The sequence below is a fragment of the Montipora capricornis genome, chromosome 5, assembly GCF_036669925.1.
Source record: "Montipora capricornis isolate CH-2021 chromosome 5, ASM3666992v2, whole genome shotgun sequence".
Classification (NCBI taxonomy): Eukaryota; Metazoa; Cnidaria; class Anthozoa; order Scleractinia; family Acroporidae; genus Montipora; species Montipora capricornis.
Genome location: NC_090887.1, coordinates 27,227,120 through 27,247,558, shown reverse-complemented (window position 1 = coordinate 27,247,558; position 20,439 = coordinate 27,227,120). Strand labels below are relative to the sequence as shown.

General features: G+C 39.0%; 1 protein-coding gene across 1 annotated transcript; it reads right to left on the bottom strand.

Moving 5' to 3' along the window:
- Positions 1–18,780: 18,780 nt before the first annotated feature.
- LOC138048616 (uncharacterized) lies at positions 18,781–19,893 on the bottom strand. The gene has a single exon (XM_068894781.1). The coding sequence runs from the start codon at positions 19,891–19,893 to the stop codon at positions 18,781–18,783; it is 1,113 nt and encodes a 370-aa protein (XP_068750882.1).
- Between the last annotated feature and the right edge of the window lie 546 nt (positions 19,894–20,439).

Below are 20,439 nucleotides of genomic sequence, written 5' to 3'. Positions count from 1 at the left end.
ACTGATCCTGACTATCAATTGCAAACATCCTTCCCTTTGAAAACTCGGCCTCAAGCACACTTCGCTCGTACTGAAGTTTTATTTTGAAATAAAGAATTCCTAGCTCCTTCGTTCGCTCCACAAGGCCGAATGACACTTTTAAACTTTCAACAAGTTTATCCATTTGTTGCTCTTCAAGTTTTGTCTAAAAGGACCATTTGGAGACTGGTTTGTCGCCGTTGATTTTATGAATACAGTACACGCCGTAACGTCATGAACAACTATGACCTGCGCCATTACAGAGGTCTCGCCTCGATCAGGTGGCGCTGCCGCGATCGAGTGCTGGCGCGCTATTTTAAGTACTTCATGTTACCCCCGCATAGTGCCCACGATGAACCGATGACTGGTCAAGAAAATCAAGAACGGTTTGTTTTACACTTATATATTTTTCATTTATATCTAATGATCAACAAAAATACAGAAAAGGGCATGTATTTACAAATCCAAGAACGTTTCTCATCAAACATCTGATATGTTACAATTTTTTTGCGAATATCCCGTATCCCTGAAACTACTTCTCAATATCCTGTATCCCAATAACTTTTTCCTCAATTATCCCTTATCCTGGTAATTTTTTTCCGCGAATATCCCGTATCCCGAAAACCCCTAATAGGGCCTCCTTATTCGCTAGATATTCTGCCCAAGAATTACTGATATTGGTCTCTATGAGTCGCTCTGGATGTTCTGTCAAATATTGAACTCCAGAAGCTCTAATATGCAAGTGAAATGTTAGCCTGCGATCGCCGACGTATTAAAAGGTGGATCACCATACAGTTGATGAGAAACGGATCGAAAAAAACAATCACCACCACCACCACCAACGTCGAGTGATCTCAATCTTTATCTATTCAATCTGCTTTCTAATAACATACATGTAATACATACGTTATGTTTTGGCGGTACATTGACTGTTTTTTTTTTCCTACAGGGCCTGGAGTTAGTTCACTATCCCCAGACATCAAGAGTTTCCTAAAAGCTACACGATACTGTTCATGTTTTATGTTGTAATATGTAATGTAACATCTAAACTGTTCTCTGTAAAAAGTATCCTTTCCGGCGAACATAGTTGATATTCGACAGCTTACAAACTGTCACAAAATTATATAACTTTAAGGATACAGTAGGGCTAGTTTCTAGCATACCACGCCACTTGCAGGATTCGAGTTTTCAACAATTCTGCTGTCTTTTCTTTTCATTGTTTGCGTAATTTTAAATACACAGATTCTCGACGGTTCTCTGTTCCTCCCGGAGCGATTGCAGAATACCCTTCCACAAAGAAGCTTTACGTTTGCGACACAAGCTCGAGAACTCAAAGCACTTCCATGTTTTTCCCGTTCAATTTCGTTGATCCCGTGAACAGGTTTAATTATCCTACAAAGGGTCTCAATCATCCTTAAAAGAGGCTCCTTTATCCCCCGAAGAGGCTCATGTTTTCATTCATAGGGCTTTTGTTTTCGCCGTCTTGTCAGCGCGTCATGTTGAAATAGCTGCCGTGAAAATCGGCTTAAAATGTACAATTTAATTGTAGACTTGAAAGGGTTATCAGTTGCTGTTTAGATTTAATTTAAACAGCTGATTCACTTATTAATAAACTCATACAATGATCTATGTGGCATATTTACATAAGCTGCTAACAGTTTATATAGATCAATAAACTTACAGCCATCGTAGACTTGTGAGCCCTAAGAATATGTTTTCTGGGAGTTGAATGATTCTATTGCTATGAAGATCTCTAGAAATGAAAATATGAAAACAATGTGTAAGTAGGCTGCATGACAAGCACTTATTTAGCGGAGCGCGAGGCGCGAGACGAGGGGAAGAGGAAAATAACCGCCTGTTGGCAGTCTATTATTCAACTCTTCCGACTACCAACACACCCTCAAAATTTCAATAACAGTAAGTTTTGAGTTGACCAATAAAAAAGTTTTCAATCATCAGTGGAAAACTTTTGTTTGGCGGGAAAGTTTGGTGAATTTTAGACGCTTCTTTCCACCGGGGTTGACTTCCGAGTGATCATTTTGAATATGGCCGTGGGAAAACCTGGATCGAATTCAAAGGAGAACGCTAGGGAGGGAGAGGGGTGATAGGAAGGAGTGAGAAATCGCCTGCAATGAACCCCTCAACATTTTGTAAACCTCCGTTCGACCACGGTTAGAGAAAATATCGTTCCTGATTGGCTGCAAAAGTGTCCACCTGCATGTCAGTCAAAATTTATTGCTCCCTTTCATAAAAGTGCAAAAAGCAAAACAAAGCGGAAAGAGGCGACAATATGGTTTCAAAACAAAATGGAAACTACCATGCGGTAGCCTGGATTTTCTGGTGTTCTTAAATAAGAGCACAAAGACGTAAAACCGCAACTGAATGTATGTGATATTTTGGCCGTCCTTCCCAAGGGATTTGGCAAAAGGTTCATATTTCAGCTTTTTCTCACCGGCAAAAAGTGTTCTGCATTAGTAATCGCACCTTAATTTGAGAAGTATCATCGCTAAGCAGATTAAATTAAAGAAGCTGAAGGATAAGGGGTCACGGCAACCACTCGTTGGCGGCTGCCACATGTATCCATTGGGAAGCTCCAACTAGGTTTCGAATCGGCAGAAAATGTGCTGTATCGACAAGGCATTTCTCAACGTGCTGAAATGACATTCTCTTTACTTCCACAAAAAAATGTCGGCTATATAAATATCATTGTCGGCTAATCGCACACAGTACAAACATGGACAGGGAAACGTTAAAGGTAAGTTCATAGTTAATCGAGGGACTGGTTATGAAACCTTAAAAACCGTCAAAAGCCGGAGAACAATGTTGTCGCAATCGATGTTGAATTGACCGTGACATTGCATTGCACAATCTTTTGTTTTCGCTTCGCACGGGTCGCAAATTACTCGCACATAATTCATAATAATTTAATCGGAATATTTGATTGGTTATCTTCTCGAAAAATGGTGTGCTTTGTGGACGGTCAAGCCCAAAAATATAGACAAAAACATGAAACAAAAGGACTTGCGGAGTTTCATAACCATCTCCATTCATTAACTATGGTAAGTTGAAATCTCAGTTCGCTCTTGCAAAAATTGAATTAATTGATATTGCCGCCAATGTTTACACAAGGCGCGCTATGATTGGTTGGGATTTGACATGAAACCCTTGCTCGAATATGTTGTGGGGTTGATTGCAGGCGGTTCCTCACTCGTTCTCCTCGCCCCCTCGCCCTTCGGTTTCTTTTCGCACGGCCATTTACATTCAAACAATCACTCGAAAGTCAACCCCGGTGGAAAGAAGCTTCTCAAATTTACCAAACCGAAACTTCAAATTTCTCGCGCCAAGAACTCCACGTGAATGGTCATAAACGAAGAGTTCCAGCCATGTGCGACAGCCATGTCTTTCCGAACTCCGACTAAATTTGTGGATCAGAAAGTTGCAACTTGTCTTTTACAGTTTTGTTCTGCAACCCAAAGGAAAGGATACCTTCAATTATCAGCTCAACCCGCTCGCTCCCATGGTTCTCTTACACTCGAGAGAACCCTGGGAACGAGGTTGTTATCAGCTTTGCTTTCGGGATTTGGTATTTTTGTGGAAAAGGATGCGGTTTCTATTAGATCTTATCTTACATGCGCCAGGCCTATTTATTTCTTTATTTATTTATTTATTACCATTTAATGGCAACAACTATATGTGTGAAATATGAAAGGAAAAAAATCAATAAAGAAAAGGTAAGAAGCCTGTAAAGGAGTAATCAAACACCCCATACTAAACAGGTCACTGAGAAACTAAGCTTATAAATATTTTAAGTACGACCGTAAAATTCATATAAATAACAATACATCCTAAAAACCATATAACTTAAAAATACATTTAAAAATTGATGGCAAAAAGGTTTTTTTAACGCCATGTTTAAAAGTTGCCAGAGAAGGGGCTAATCTAAGCTCTAATGGTAAAACATTCCATTTACCTACAATTCTATTAAAATAGCTATGCTTAAATTTATTGGTCCTTGCAAAGTTCGACTTTAACCAGTCAGCCTGGGAATTAAAAATTCAGAGGCGAAGACAAGTGCAAATTAAAATAGCCATTTACGGCATTATACAGAAATGTTACATAAAAAAAGATAGCGTCTCTTTTTTAAGGGACGGCATATAGAGACTTTACTTCACTTTGCTCGAACGCAGACTTTACCTACCTTATATAGAGACTTTTTAGGCGGTCTTCAATGCTCATATTATTACTTCCTAATATAAACCTTGTTCCTCTCCGTTGAACACGCTCCAGTTTATCAATATTTCTTGAAGTATAAGGTGACCAAACCACTGATCCATACTCCAGCTACGACCCCCCTTAAGGTATGGGTGTCTTCCCAAACTCTGCATATTCGTCTAATCAAGCTTAAAATTATGTTCGCTTTACTTGTGATTGTCTCTGTATGAAAATTCCAAGAGAGATGATGGTTGCGTAGTAAGCCAAGATCACGACATTCATCAACTTCTTCCAAGACAGTGACCGTTTATAGTAAAGTTAGAGATAAGAGGTTGTCTCTTCTGGCTAATTCGCATCAATTTGCACTTCTGGCCCCAGTTGTTCAAACAATGGATAGCGCTATCCGCCGGATAAATTACTATCCACTGGATAACTTAATTGCATTGTTTTCCTAGTGTTTATCCGCTGGATAGTGATTTACCAAGTTGATAGGGTTATCCATCGTTTGAACAACTAGGGTCTGAACATTAAATTACATCCTGTTATGTTGACTCCAAGTACTAAGTTTGTCTCAATCACCTTGAAACATCATTTGGTCGTATGGACAGGACATCGCTCTAATAAACGTGTTGCAGTCATCTGCATACATCTCCAAAGTATTCCCAGCAGTGAACACCGCAGGTAGGTCTCTGATGAAAATAACCATAGGGGCTCCAGAAGCGATCCCTGAGGCACAACAGATGGAATATTGGTTCAACTTGAAAATATACCATCGATCACAACCCTTTGCTTACGATTTGGTAAATAGTCACTACGGGCAAGCCAGAAGGGACCGTGAAATTCCAAAGTTACACAGTTTATGCAGCACTGAATACCTTGTGGTTTACACTATCGAAGGCCTTTGCCAAGGCCTTTTCTCCTTCATTTGAAATCTTGTCAGAAGTCAAAGAAGGTCTCAAGTCAATACCAAAGCAACTTTCAGTGAAACGGCTTGCGAACAGTTCTCCATCAGCAAACGCCACCCGCGCTTCGTTTTGTGTGGAAGAAAGATCAAGGAAGAAATTGTCGTGAGAGAAAGAAAACCTTCCTCTAAAAGAAGGGAAAACATATATCGAAAAGCTCGTTTCGTAGAGAAAATTCTCAGTATTCCAGTGTAGATCACAAAGGTAATATTTGTGATTAACCTAACTTGCTTTGTTTTCTTGCTCACCGAATAAATTGAATGTGAGCTATTGTTGGTTCCTTTGAAATATTTTTGTGTTATTGCTTATTTTGTTCTTTTCTTTCCGAATCTTGGTTTCTGACTGTTGGTAACAACAGTGCGAAGGTGAAAGAAATCAAGCGCGACGGACTTCAGGCCTCGATATAGTTCAGCGAGCAGCAGAAAGCAATTTAGGGAATAAAGGTGTTAAAGGTAAAATTTTCAACGGAGCGTAGAGAGTTTGCTTATTCAAAGAATTCGCTGAACACCACTGATCCAGCACTGATTGATAAATTTACAAACTCAGCTTTTGTGAAAGAGGAGAAGACGCCGTTGTTTTACTCCATTTTGCAAGGTGCTGTAAAGAATCAGAATGAGAGTGAGGACGTCGGCCTATTTAACGAGAAACACAGTGATTCTTCAGCATGGTGGCTGTAATGCGCGTGATATTTGTCGTTTGAATCGGCTGGGTAAGTAGTATATCAAGTGGGGGTTCTGCGGCGGGAGGATCATGCGGATCGTAAGAATAGATCCGCATCAGTGAATACGGACATAGAGTGATGAAATTCAAGTATGGGGGTAAGGAGCTGTTTACATGGAGGTAGGAAGATCCTAGAAGGCAGATCATCCTAGCGCCATGTGTTTTCTGTATTCAGTTTACATGCAAGAGGTCGTACTTGGCCCTAGTGCTAGGATCTTCCTGGTGCTAGGATCTTCCTAGCTGTGAGCTAGGAAGATCTTAGGACCATGTAAACTGTCTTCGCTCGGAAGTTCATGGTACTAGGGAGAAAATAATAAACATGGAGAGTAAAAGGACCCAAATTACATGTTTGTTGTTCTCGCCCGCCATCTTGCTTTCATTCTCTACTTCCACCTAGACAGAAATTTCTGCATGTAAACCAAACGAAAAGTTGTGGTAGGATCTTCCTACCTCCATGTAAACAGCTCCCAAGGCTCATTTGGAACACCTATCGATCCGCATCAATAAATAGGTGTCATGAATCAAAAAGACAAAAGGAGGGGGCGTGCGTAAATTAAGGGCAAGTTGAGGCATGACGCAACACAGCGTAACCGTAACCCTAACACCTGTAACAACATGAGCATCGCATAAATTAGCGTTAGGCTGATGAGCTGCAAGTCACTTACGTACACGAGGGTTTTTAGAAGGTGAAGGGGGCGCGCAAAAATTAGGGGCAAGTTTGGACACGTAACCATAGCACCACAACACATGCAAATTTCGGTGTAGGGAAATATATTAGGCGCGCCCGTGTGTGGCGCATAAAATTGTATTGTGTGTGCATATCATTTTGGCGGTATCTGAATATCCTGGTTGGAGAGAGCGAGCTCTGTCCGTCACAGCAATCAAACAGTAAAGATCAAGTGAGTATCGCAATAAATTCATAATATGGGGACAAGAAACCAATCAGAAACAGACAAGATGACCTGACCAAAAACCAATCAGAAACAGCCAAAATGACCTCATCGAAATATTACAAACCAAATGAGCGCTGTCTTTCTTTTGCAATGTTTAAAGCGGGTCACGCTTCCCTGACTGTAAAAGAAGTGCTATTGTTTTCCATCCAAAGCGATAATCCTTAACAAGAGTTTACGATTTTATTTGCATAACGTTTGATTCGTTTTTCTATCAAGCATGGCATACGCTGCCCAACTCTTTTTAGTAAAAAGGAAGCAATGGTTCTAAACTTTCGAATCACTACGGACCATTTTAAACGAGAGTTAATCTAGTTCAAAGTTTTCTTAATTTGGATTTCGAGAACGCTCCGTATGAATGAAACACGTGAATTGCAAACCTCCAGCTTTGATCTTTGAACTTTGTAAACTGTTCCGTCTTCCGTCAGTAGGAGTTTACGCTTCTGGCCTTTATGTTCCACAGACTTAACGTCGAGGACTTTGAGCACGCCCCGTTTTTTTTTCTCTCCGCTAGCAACACAGGCACCTTTTCGGAATCTAGTGTGCCAGCCTAGTTACTGCGCTGTACGATCTTACACACGCAAACCTTTATTTCTGTTTGGTGATAAGTTTGTTTTGGATATAATGATCTTACACATATCCGTGATTGGTTTCTTGTTTTTCAGTCAAGTTGGAGTCAACTTTTTCTGCGATGCAGTTAAGCAAAGAAACAGACCGTGCATTTCAAATACTTTATTGAATTAAACAAAACCATCTTATTACAAGCTGATCCTTTCGGCGAAAATTACTTTACGTAATACTTAAATAATATTCCTGCTGCTATGAATGCTCTCAGCAGATAAGAACTTGCTTGCTTTATTTGCAAGAAATAGTTCTCTTTAAGTAATGGTCCGGCTAAAAAGCAGGCAGAAAAACAATAGCCCGCGGCAATAGCGTCGGTTAATTAAAATGTGCCAACATTTTTAATCAAATTAAGTTCGGCTGTTCCCATTGGTGTAAGCAGCTAAAAGCGCGAAATTTGAATTTCAATGAAAAATGTAATCGACTTGCCGTCTAAAAAAATTAGATTCTGTTTCGTAGAACAAATCATTATGCCTTCAAAAACTATGTTTGTAAATATCGTCAAGATTCTATGCGCCATTTGATTGGCGCATAGAACAATGCCCAAATTTGGCCGAGAGACAGAGATCAAGGGCATGGGGAAGAAGAAATCCAAAAAAGGCTTTTTTTTCATTTTTTTCTCATCTTTTTTCGACATTTTCCGATATTAGCCAATCAGATGCCTCGATTGGAGTGAAATTAAAAATTAATATTTCGCAGCTTCTAAGTACTTTTGCCGCTGGGCTGCCTGCTTCTTAGCCGGACCATTACTTAAACAAACGAACTACACAATAGAATCGTAACAGTCATTACCTTAATTAGAAAAAAAAAAGTTGTTTTGAAAAGCATTCTCGAACATTGGCTTCGCGATCAAGGAAATAACTAAATAATGTTTAAAAATGAGTAAGTTGTGTTATTGTGAACAATATTAATCCTGCATCTGGCAAGGAAAAATGCATATCGTTCCTTCAGCGCTGAAGAGAGGGGAAGGTTATTTGTTATTCCTTTGGTTTGGCACATTCGTGTTTACCTTTATACCTACAAGTAGTTGTGAAAATTGTCTTTATGCAGGCGAAGGAGAAACCAGTTTGCGCAATCTAGTACACAAGAGTTTTTTCAACACATTTGTCCGGCTTTTACTATATATTCCAGCTTGGACGTTTTGACTTTGTAAAAGTGCCGGTGAGTACATTTTGAGTGGGATTGGTCAGGTACCTTTTCTCTCCGTGCAAATCTGAGCAGGCCCTTGTATGCTGAAGGGGGAGCAACTGACAACAACAGAGTTGCTACCTACGGTTTAAAGTCCTTTTCCCAGAAGACTTGAAAGTCTAACCATTTGCAGATAAAATTACATAGGCAGCACTTTCTTCTCAGTTATTTTAAGATCCTGAGTGTTAATCCGGCCAGGGTTCGGGGTTCACGTTTCCGCAAAAATGTATGTATCTTGGTGGTATTTTAATACTTAAATATTACTAGCTTTGTGTTATTGAAAGAGATGCACTTTTGTAGAGGGACCCATTGCTTTTCAGTGGTCTGGGGCTCATAACGTTTCATGGGATGGGTCCCAGGGACTCACTTTGACAATTTTTAACAAAATCACTGAGTTGATATGGATGATAAACTTACAGCCATTGTAGACTTGTGAGTCCTGAGAACATGTTTCCTGGTAGTTGGATCATTTTATTGTTATGAAGATATCTAGAAAGGAATGTATGGGAAGTAATGTATAAGGGATATCATGCAAAGCTATGTTAAAAGTACAAGGAAAGGTTACGTTTATACAAACGTTGGCCGTGTAGCACTTATATTTTTTAAACAGAATTAACTGAAGAGAGTGTAGTGTAAGATGAAGTGCTAGATTTCTAGGAGAGTGTAGTGTAACATGAAGTGCTAGATTTCTATCCCATGTGAACCATGTGAGCGTTGGCCCTACTGATGGAAGAGATCTACTGGCGGAGATCTAACTCGAAGGTCGTGGGTTCAATTCCCACCCTGGTCAGAGTTTTTCTCTGTCCTTGTGTGGGCCCAGTTCCATCAGTAGGGCTAACGCTCATATGGTTCATATAGGATAGAAATCTAGCACTTCATGTTACACTACACTCTCCTCAGTTAACTCTGTTTAAAAAATATAAGTGCTACACGGCCAACGTTTGTATAAACGTAACCTTTCCTTGTACTTGTACATGTTAATTACCGTGACTACAACATCTTCAGTTCCCACGGCCTGCTCCCGTCTGACCTTGTAGCTCACTCGGTAGAGCGGCGGAGATCTAACCTGAAGGTCGTGGGTTCAATTCCCACCCTGGTCAGAGTTTTTCTCTGTCCTTGCGTGGGCCCAGTTCCATCAGTAGGGCTAACGCTCACGTGGTTCATATGGAATAGAAATCTAGCACTTCATGTTACACTACACTCTCCTATGTTAAAAGTAGTACTAATTGTATCCTAATACTACTCAGCTTTTAAAAGCATACTTAGCAACACTACACAGGTCTAATTGGCCTAGAATGTTCAGTGCAATGAATCCCGATGTAGCGTTTATTTTGGTTTCTCTCCCATGATGTGTTGCCGATCACCGCATTACTCAATTGGAATTATACAAGGGCAGTACAATTACTGATCTTGATTTTCCCCAAAAGAGTCTGCGAACGACTGGGAGAGGTAATGTCAAATCAAAGCAAAAATAGAGGACCGTAGATTAGGTAGTCATAAAGAAAACAATGAAGGAAATAAAAGGAAAGGCAAAACAAAATAACTAAATAATGATAATGACAATATGAAATTAAGAATAGTCAAACTTAGGGAAAAAGGCGTTTCTCAGAGAAGAGTGAAGTTTTTTCATAACCAAATGCCGTTTATAGAAAAAAAAAAAAATTCCTTCAGCATTGATCAAGAAAATCTGGCTGAATGTATTATAAACTGAACTCGAAGTGCAAAGTGTTCCCGTGCATTATTCGGAATCAGCAGACTACCTTGTTGTTCTCAGAGCGCTCAAACAAATAAGAGGTTACGCTGTACCAAAAAGAGCAAAACAAACAAAAAAGGTGTAGTGGAATAGTATTTAATTAACCTTAAAAGGCCAAGCTCCAAATTCAATTTAATTGTAGACCTGAAGGGTTATCAACTATATAATGAACTCGAATTCAGGACCAGAGAAGCGCTCGTGTGGAACAGCAACAATTTATTGACACACACGTTTCTCACGCCCGTACTTACATCAAATATTATGCGATCCTGATGCTTATTTGCATAGTCAAAAGGACACTACAAACTACTTCTCAGAGAGAGAGAGAGAGAGAGAGAGAGAGTCACGCATAACTTAGTCAAAGAAAATCTCTGTGGATTGACCAGGCGCATTGCGATATTTATTTTTCAAAGATTGGTTGGGGCACTATACTTGTACAGCCATCGCAGACTTGTGAGCCCTGAGAAACCTTTTTTTTTTTGGGAAGTCACTTATTTCGTTGTGAACAAGCGATCTAAAAACAAAAGCATGCAATGCGATGTATAAGAAAATTCCTGCAAACCTTTGTTAAAGTAGTACTAAAATACGAAATCTGATTCATCGGCCGAGAATCGGGTAACATAGTTTGGAATATCCTAGTGAAATGGCAATATGCCGTGGGTTGTTGAAAGCTTGGAATAAAAACTTAAAGAGAACTTAAGCTTGAGTTCCCACAGCGTCAATTTCATGGAAGTTTCCTCCAAACCTGTAGCAAACATGGTAAATGCCACATTTGCTACCATATTTGTACACCTGTGAAATACTTCGAAGACTTGTTGAGCCTCTTGTTTAACGGGAAAAACTACTTTCAAATGCACGGAACGATAAGGGTGCAAAAATGGTATTATCTTTTGCCAACATTTACATGGCAGCGATTGAAACAGAGATCATCAGTAAGTCCATACATGCAAGCCCCACCTCTTCGGAAAAGATGCATCAACGACATATTGGGACTTACAATGGTCCCAAGAGAAACTGGATACTATAGCTAATGCTGGCTAATTTGCCTCTAACGCCAACAATTTCGCCTGCTACGCAGGCTAGGGGATCTTGTCAGAGCAAAAATCGGAGGGTCTTTCAATTTCCTATCTTGACCAATGAGAGTCGTGTTTGGCCTGACGTCTACACCTTGAACCATCGGCGAGGTCATGCAAAGTGACTCGGGACGACTGACGCTTTATGACAGCGGAATTGTTTATAGACACAAGTCATTTATGTCGCAAACCGGTTTTACCCTAGACTAGAAGTTAAAGGACTTGCTCATAAGGAAGGTAAAGGGATTGCACATAAATGTATTTCTGTGATATATTAAAACGACTATTTCGTAATAAACAGCACAACTTGACCCTATTTAAATCAATCGTTTAGTTCTTGATTAAGGATATCTGATACATTTGACGGCTGATCTTGCCCACCTTGCTCGTTTGACGGTTGACGGTAATAATATTGCGTTTTTGACGTCTGACAGTTTATTTGTTGGCAATTTCACGGTTATGCACTTGACATCAGCTTTCTCGAGGGCTGATGTGGGGACTTTGCTAATTGTGCACTTCAAAGTTTTTGTATTCCCCACCCGTGGGGTATTTTTTTCTAGCAAAGTCCCCAATATTTGTCGAAGCCAAGCACCCAACTGGATTTGAAGATGCACTTCACGGACTTCACTTTGGTTCTTTGAACAATTAGCAAACACTCGAGACTTTGCATTCTAATGAAAACTGAACTTTAGTTATTTTTTCTTGAATACGCCATAATAATCACTCCTCTCAGTGAACATGCACAGTCTGGTGGAAATTTTAACTTTTCTTTTCATCCTGATTTCCCTAGAATCTGTTTTAAATGTATCAGGACTGATGAAGAACAAGGGAAAATACACTATCATGACGATTCATTGCTGCTTCAAAACGCAATGTCCTTAAGTTTCCTGAGTACTCTGAACGGCTGCTGTCATGCTTGAGGAATTAACATTCTTGTGAATATTTTAAAATATCACCTTTTTCTATCCTTAAAACTGTCGCACGCTGTTCTAAATTTGTCCCGATTAATGACAAATGTATATGGTTCAGCAAACATTAATTGGTCCAATAAAACCAAACAGGCACTCCAACTAGATTACGCAAATCGTATAATTTATTCCAATAAGATTATTCGATCTAAAGAAAAGAACGAAATACATTTGAGAAACCGAACAGGATTCATCGGTACATAAACACGCAGGTAAAACTATCAACTATCAACTGACGATGTCTAGAAGGATTGTTTCACGGTGTACAGGTCAGCAACAGATAAAATAGATCAGAGTATAACAGAAAACGGGTCAGCGTGACAGATTAGCAAAACATGCACATATCTTCGAGTCTGAAAAGTCTGAATTGAAAAACTGACTTATTCTCGTGGCTTAATTACATAAGTTAGTGTCAATCAAAAATCAATCAGGAAATCAAGTTAATAATTAATTGTATTGACGAAACATTAATAAAGAGCTTAAAAAATATAACCATGTTCATTTTCTCCCTCCTAAGCACAATGCGAAATTGAAAATATCCACTTTTTCTTTCGTTTGTCCTGAATTCTCCACAAGCTGCTTTATACCGATTTATCCCGCTAACAACTACTGTGCATGAATCGGCAATTGATACTGGAGAATATAATATAATCACTGTTTATCTGCAGCTTCTAAATATGTGGCGCAGAAGTTGTCCTCAATCAGATCAGCGTCCTTCTCAGTAACTCCGACACATTCAAAATGAAACCACTCGTTGCAATCACTGCACTGAATCATGAAGCCTACTTCACCCTTTCTGGAGATGCAATAAACACTTTCCTCCTGACCATCTACTTGACAATTCTTGTCATCTTGCTTTCGTCTTGTATTTCTTTGCCTTTTCTTTTGAATTTGTCTTCTTCTTTGACATGTACCCACATGGTGTTCAGCGCACACTTCAGTATCTTCCAGTGAAAGAAAACATATCTTTGCAAGGTGCTCTATGTCGTCTTGTCCAATGCTCTCTTTACCCTTGACATACTCCTCAATTACAACTCTTGGGGGGTACCCTTTGACAAGATTCACTTCCCCTTTTAGATACCCACTTGATGCGTGCTTTGGGCTCCAGATAATGGCCGTTAAAGAAGCCGGGACATTTAGTGCATACGTCAGACCCCCACGACCTTTCTGGGTCTGGAAAAGGCAGTGGCCATGTAGGTTCTTCCACTGTCTAGTTTTCCTTTAGTGCATACGGGATGGGGACAATCTACTTCATAACATGGCAAAAGCATAAAAATATTATTTGATGGCAACCCAGTAACCATATGTTTGCTTCTGAACTCCCATATTTTAGAGCCTAATATTTGAAATCCCCTCGATGTGACTTTCTCAGAACCTAAGTCAACTGGTTGCTCTATAACGGTAGCCTGATAAAAGAAGCAAATAAAAACAATCACTATCAAAGATATTATCTTATGTGTCATAGAACAAAATCATTACTAGTACGCAGTTAAAACTAAAAGCATTTATTACTTGAATGAAATAATATTCATCAAAGGTAGCAAGATCAATTTTATTTGCCATTCAAACTCTTATATCACAGAACAACAACATACACCTTAACACAACTCAACTATTGACAGATAAAGCTCAAAAACTGTTGTCCTTTGAAAACAGAACAACTGAGAAAGTCGATCTAAGTTGATTAAAGCGATATTAAAGTTAAACAACTTTTAATATATAGCTAAGAAAAGACGCCATGTTGACCTTTAACAGTTACCTCTATAGACAATAATATATACACAGGGAATTTAAAGTTGCTTAAGCCTACAAATACGTACAAATATTTGACGGATGATCTGTTCAATAATAGACAAAAACAATGGAATTAGAAACATACCTTCTCGTTTTCTTCCGCCATCTTACCATCGATCGAGCGAAAAACGAAACGTTTCCAGTCTTCTCTCTGCTGAGCAGAAGCGAGGTCCCCTTATTTTCCCCGAGAGTAGGGCATTCATAAATCTAAGCCCCCACATTTCCCCCACCACATGAGCTGAAATTTGTTACAAAGTCCCCATAAAGTCCCTTTATTCTCCCACATCAGCCCAGGGTCCCCCCTCCTCTTGGGGAAGCTGATGACAAGTGCATTAAAACCCCATGAGACCCTCTAATATGGCGACAAGAAACCAACCACAAACAGACAAGATCATCTCATCAAAAACCAATCACAAAGAGCCAAAATGACCTCATGTTCATCCAAATAAAGTGTCTTAGCACTCAAGCCAAAAAAACCTTGGAACCAAATTAGTGTTTTCTTTTGCGAAGTTTTAAGCCGGTCACGCTTGAGCAACTAGAATAACCATTTTTGAAATATCAAATATTCTGCTTGATAGTGAGGCAGTGAGGACAAAAAACAATAGAAACACGTTGGAATCAATGTGAAAAATATTTGCATATCATCCTATTTCCTTCGTCTTTGTCCTCTAAACCTCTCTTTCAAGCTAAATTTTAATATATCGAAAAAGACCTATTCAATAGTATACACCTTTTTTCCAAAATGGCCCCCATTTAGATATTCTTTAGTTTTTATTCAACTCAGACCTTGATACCTCGTTCAAGGCAAATATCTTTTGAATGTTAAGCTTAAGAACGAGGCAGAAAGGGCTAATTTGATTAAAAGAACCAAAAAATGTTTAAATGGTGGCCATTTTGGAAATAGGTGAACATGTATAGCGCTATTGATTTGAATTTGCAGAACCTTCGATTAGTTTAAAATGTTGTCCAAATAGCATAAAAAACGTTTCCGGACAGTGCTTGAAACAAAGGTTGGCAAGAAAAACTGGAGTGTTCAATTTGCTTAGTTTGCTCCATAAGAATTAAACACGTGTATTAGAACGTTCTTACCAATGGGGGTCATATAGGTCTAGTCGGTTGCAGTAGGAGCAAGATTGAGCATGGCTGGTCCCAAGAGACAGCATAAAACTACACGTTTAAGTTTTTAACGGGAAAAGTAAAACAGATTATTCCTGATGTACTCACCTTTAGAAGAAAATTGATGTAGGAATAGCGCTGAAATGGCCAAAGTACGCCACAAAATTACTGCTAAGGTATCGAGAGGACAAGGTAAGGAATTTTTGTTCGATACATGTTCTTTATGTTGGACTCCTAAACACGTTTGCAAATTCCCATACAAACGCTTATGCTCAAATTACATCGTTAGCTTCATGTACCTGTGGTAATTGTTGGTTTGAAAGTTGACAAGTCGGCATCTGAAGCCGAACGTTCATTTAAGAGCTGCAAAAAAAAACCTGCAGTACAGTGGAATTTTACGAGTTTGTTTCGGCGAAGCCTCGTGGAAAAAGGACCGTGATAACCAACCAACAACTGTATCCTCTCCCGATCGAAGTCCTAAGCCTAAGAAAGGGTTTTGAGAAACACTGCTGTGCGAAAAACGATTGTTTGTCTTAAAGAATCAAGGGACTTAAATGCCACTAAAATTAGAAAGTGATCGAAACAGATGTCCCTTGATGGAAACTTAAAGCAGTTATTATAAATCCCAAAAAAATCAGAGTGGACAATATGTTCGAAGTCAATAATCTTGAATTTCTTTCAGAAAAAACTGGAGATTTGGGTAAATTCCAAACCTACGCGACTAATCTGCGCACTGTGTTGGGAAATAAGCGCGGTGGTGAGTTCCAAAAATATTACTACGATTCATTTTATTTTTATTTTATTAACTTTGCCAGTCAAGCTGGCAGAGCGCCACAACAGCTTGCGCCAATTACTGTGGCCCCTTTCTTACCCTCCCAACCATGATACAAAACAGAAGACAGACCACAACACCGGGAACTACGCCCCCTACTCTTAGCGACAAATGTGTGGGTTCTTTTACGTCCCACAGGATTATTAACATTGAAGGGTTTCCGGATGTTTTCCTTGATTCTACAATCAACAGGAATCTCCTCTTGGCCAATCCGAATTTCCCGTCCGCTGGTGGACGGACCGTGATTCAAAATACTCAAGAATTTCAAAACTAGTAGTCCCCATACCAGTCGCGGCCCACTCGCGCCAAAACCATCGTACTGGCGAGTGTTTAGATGATCAAGCAAAAAAATATTCCGCCAGCTACGCAGGCTAGAGAACTATTCTAAAATATTTTTTGAATCAATCGATGTTGAGATAAAGTTTCAGCTAAACGGTGTTCGCGTTTCCAATTTTTGACGTGTTTTGAATTTTATAATAATAATAATAACTTTATTTATATAGCGCTCGTATCCATGTATCGCTGTCCATGTCGCTTTACAATTTACAATTTACAGTCATTTACAATAAAAACGATTTAAAAACACTAAATTCTATGGAATGTTATTATACAATAAATATTATTAATTCTAAAAACGATCTATAAAATATTCTTATTATTTCAAACAACAATTATTAAAATGATAATGATAAAATCAAATGATGAAAGAAATATCAAACCAGTCGATAAAAAAACGAAAATGATTAAAAAGAATGAAATAACTAATTAAATTTCCTATTATCAAGAAGAAATGTAAAGAGAAACGTTTCGAGTCTGCTTTGAAAACTACAGTAGCAACTAAGGAGCAAGAACGAATATTCAAAGGTAACCTATTCCAAAGTCTCGGAGCAGCGAATGAAAAGGACCGAAAACCATAAGTGGTGAGCTTAGCTCTAGGTTCAACAAGAAGTTTATTTGTAACAGAGCGAAGAGAGAGGAAGAGGAACGAGAGGAAAGAAGATCAGTCAGATAGCAAGGAGCCAGATCATTTAAGGCCTTATAAGTGAGCAGAAGCAACTTGGAGATAACCCTATAGTATACAGGAAGCCAATGAAGATCAATCAACACAGGGGTGATGTGATCAAACTTCCCTGCAAAAGTAACAACACGAGCAGCAGAATTCTGAACGTGCTATAGCCTGTCAACAAGATATTTAGGGAGCCCATAAAGAAGAGCATTACATTAATCGAGTGTGGAAAAAATGAAAGCGTGAACAATAGTGTGAACAGCATTAGTAGTAAGATACTTCCTAATAGAAAACAGATTTCTTAAGTGAAAGTAAGACGACTTGCAAATCTTGCTGACTTGAAGTTCCCCAGTCATGCATTCATCGAAAACTACCCCCAAATTAACAGCAGAAATACAAGGGACAATAGTCTCACCACAAACCACCATCTCATCTAAGGGGGGGCGACTAAGAAACCTAGAGTGGATGCACATCAGCTCTGTCTTATCATGATTAAGCTTCAAACCATTAGCAAGCATCCACGATGAAATGTCAGTGAGACATTGTTCCAAAGACTGTCTTGATTGTACAAGCTGTTGGTTACCCTTAAGCGAGAAATACAACTGAAAATGATCAGCGTAAAAAATGATAACTGACATTATGACGCTTAACAACGTCAGCTAACGGAGAAGTATTGAGCAAGTAAAAAAGAGGCCCTAGTTCTGAGCCCTGTGGCACTCCAACATCAAGGTTGACAAGGCACAAGGAAGACTCATTATTACCAACGAATTGCTTCCTATTTGTGAGGTACGAACTAAACCAGCTTAGAACAACATCCCTGACACCAAAACGATTAGCAAGTCTATCAAGTGAGACATCGTGAACAATTATATCAAACGCAGCTGACATATCAAGGACAATCAGAATGACACAGTTGCCAGCATCAACATTTTGAACGATGTCGTTGTAGATACGTACCAAAGCCGTTTCAGTGCTGTGCATAGCTTAATACGCCGACTGAAACAAATCATGAAGATCATGTTCAGCAAGATGACAATTAAGCTGATATGCAACAGCCTTTTCAGATCTTTTCAATCAGTTTAGATAAAAACTGAAGATTTGAAACAGGACGGAAATTTGAAAAAACTTCATGATAAGCATTAGCTTTTTTAAGAATAGGAGTGAGTTTGGCCACTTTAAGAGAATCAGGAAACACACCTTTAGACAGAGAAAGGTTTATAATTCTCACCAAAGTAGGTATAAAAGAATCCAGACACTTTAACAAAAGAAAGGCAGGAATTGGATCAAGACTGCACGATTTCACTGACGACTCTATTAGGCGTGAAACATCATCTTCGCTCACTGCCTTAAAACAACAAAAAGCAGATGAGCAGGTGATAATATCTAATTGCGATAGAACTGGGAGAACTGTTTCAGGAACAGCTGAAAAACCTTGCCTAGTGCCCTTTATTTTATCAGTGAAAAACTGAATAAAAGAATTAGCCAGGCAAGTATCATCGGAACTAGGAGGATACTGTGGGCTCTGTTTAGGTTAGAGCAAATTAGAAACAGTTTTGAAAAGAGAGTGTTATTCATTCTCATTATCAGCAACTACACTATTAAAATACTGCTGTTTAGATAAAAACAGCATCTTGTTTACCACAGCACATTGCTTAGAAAATTTCTGCTTGTCAGAAAGAAGTCCAGTGGACCTCCATCGACGTTCGTACCTTCGCCTAACTTTCTTCTGGAGGTCAATTTCAGGCGTGTACCAAGGCGCTTTTTTAACACGAACAGTAACAGCTCTACGCTTCAGTGGAGCATGCGTGTTGAGTGTAGAGGCAAGCACCTCATGATAGTGTGAAACCAGATTAGATATATCAGAATTATCAACACAAGCGAGAGAGACAATGATATCACGCTTGAAAGAATCAAGGCAGATAGATTTTAGATTTCTAAAATTGACAAATTTCATCTTACTAAGAGGCTTAACAAGATTCAGATGGCAGAGAAGAGGAGAATGATCAGAAATGACTATATCAGATGTACATACATCAGATACAAACAAGTCGTCAAAGCGAGTCATCATAAGATCAAGGGTGTAACGACCATTATACGTAGGACAGAGAACGTGCTGTTTAAGGTTAAAAGACAGAAATAGATCAAGAAACCTCTTACTGTTAACATCATCTGCAGTATTAACATGGAGGTTGAAATCTCCAAGAATGAGAATGGTTTCGGGAAGAATAACAATGTGCTCCAAAAATTGAGAAAATTCTGCAAAAAATGACGAAACTGACAAACCATTAACTTGTGAAGGAGGAGGACGATATATAACAAAAATCCTAACGTTTATCAAGTTCAGTAACAGAATGTCCATACATTCAAATGATAAAAATGAGTCACATAATTTCTTTTTCATTTGGAGATTATTCTTGAAAAGAAGGCCCACACCTCCGCCACGTCTGTTGTTATTCCTTGGAGCATGAATAAATTTAAATCCTTCAGGGTAAAGTTCAGTTATGAAAGCTTCATCATCTGAGTTCAACCAAGTTTCAGTCAGAGCCACGATATCAATGTTGAGATCAGTAGTGAAATCACTTATTGCTAAAGTTTTGTTCCTAACTGATCTTGCGTTTAATAGACAGAGATCCAAAGATTTGAGCTTGGAATCTACTTTAGAAGAGGACCAAGCAGGCATAGAAAAGTATTTTTCTTGAACAATAGGAACAAAACGACTCCCACGAGAGTTATGGCGATGTGTAGTAATCCGTACTGGAATCCGTTGTTTATCTTCCTCAAAGAAGATGGTGTAGAATATAGGAATATTTAATAAAGAGGAAAGCAAATTTGCAGACTTCAAATCATCAAAGTTGTTAGATGTCAAAAAAGTTCCATTTGGTGACGATAATGAGCTTGAAATTGATTCTTCATTTAAGCGAGTAATTTGTAGTTGTCGTTGTTAACGTTGACCAGCTCTACAACCACGACGCGTAGGCTTTACTCGAGATATGCCAATGTTGCATAAATTACGCCATAAGGTAGATTTAAGCTTGATATTCGATGACTCAGCCCCAATTCTTGTAAGAAAACATCTCGAATAGGTAGTTACCATTCCTGATAGCCAACAGTACAGTTTCACAGCAGCAAATTTAAAATAAGTAGTTAAAAATACAATAAATCAGAGAGCGCTGGTTGTGCAGCCACCGAGCGCTCAACCGTAGCCAATTTATACAATACTTTGTCT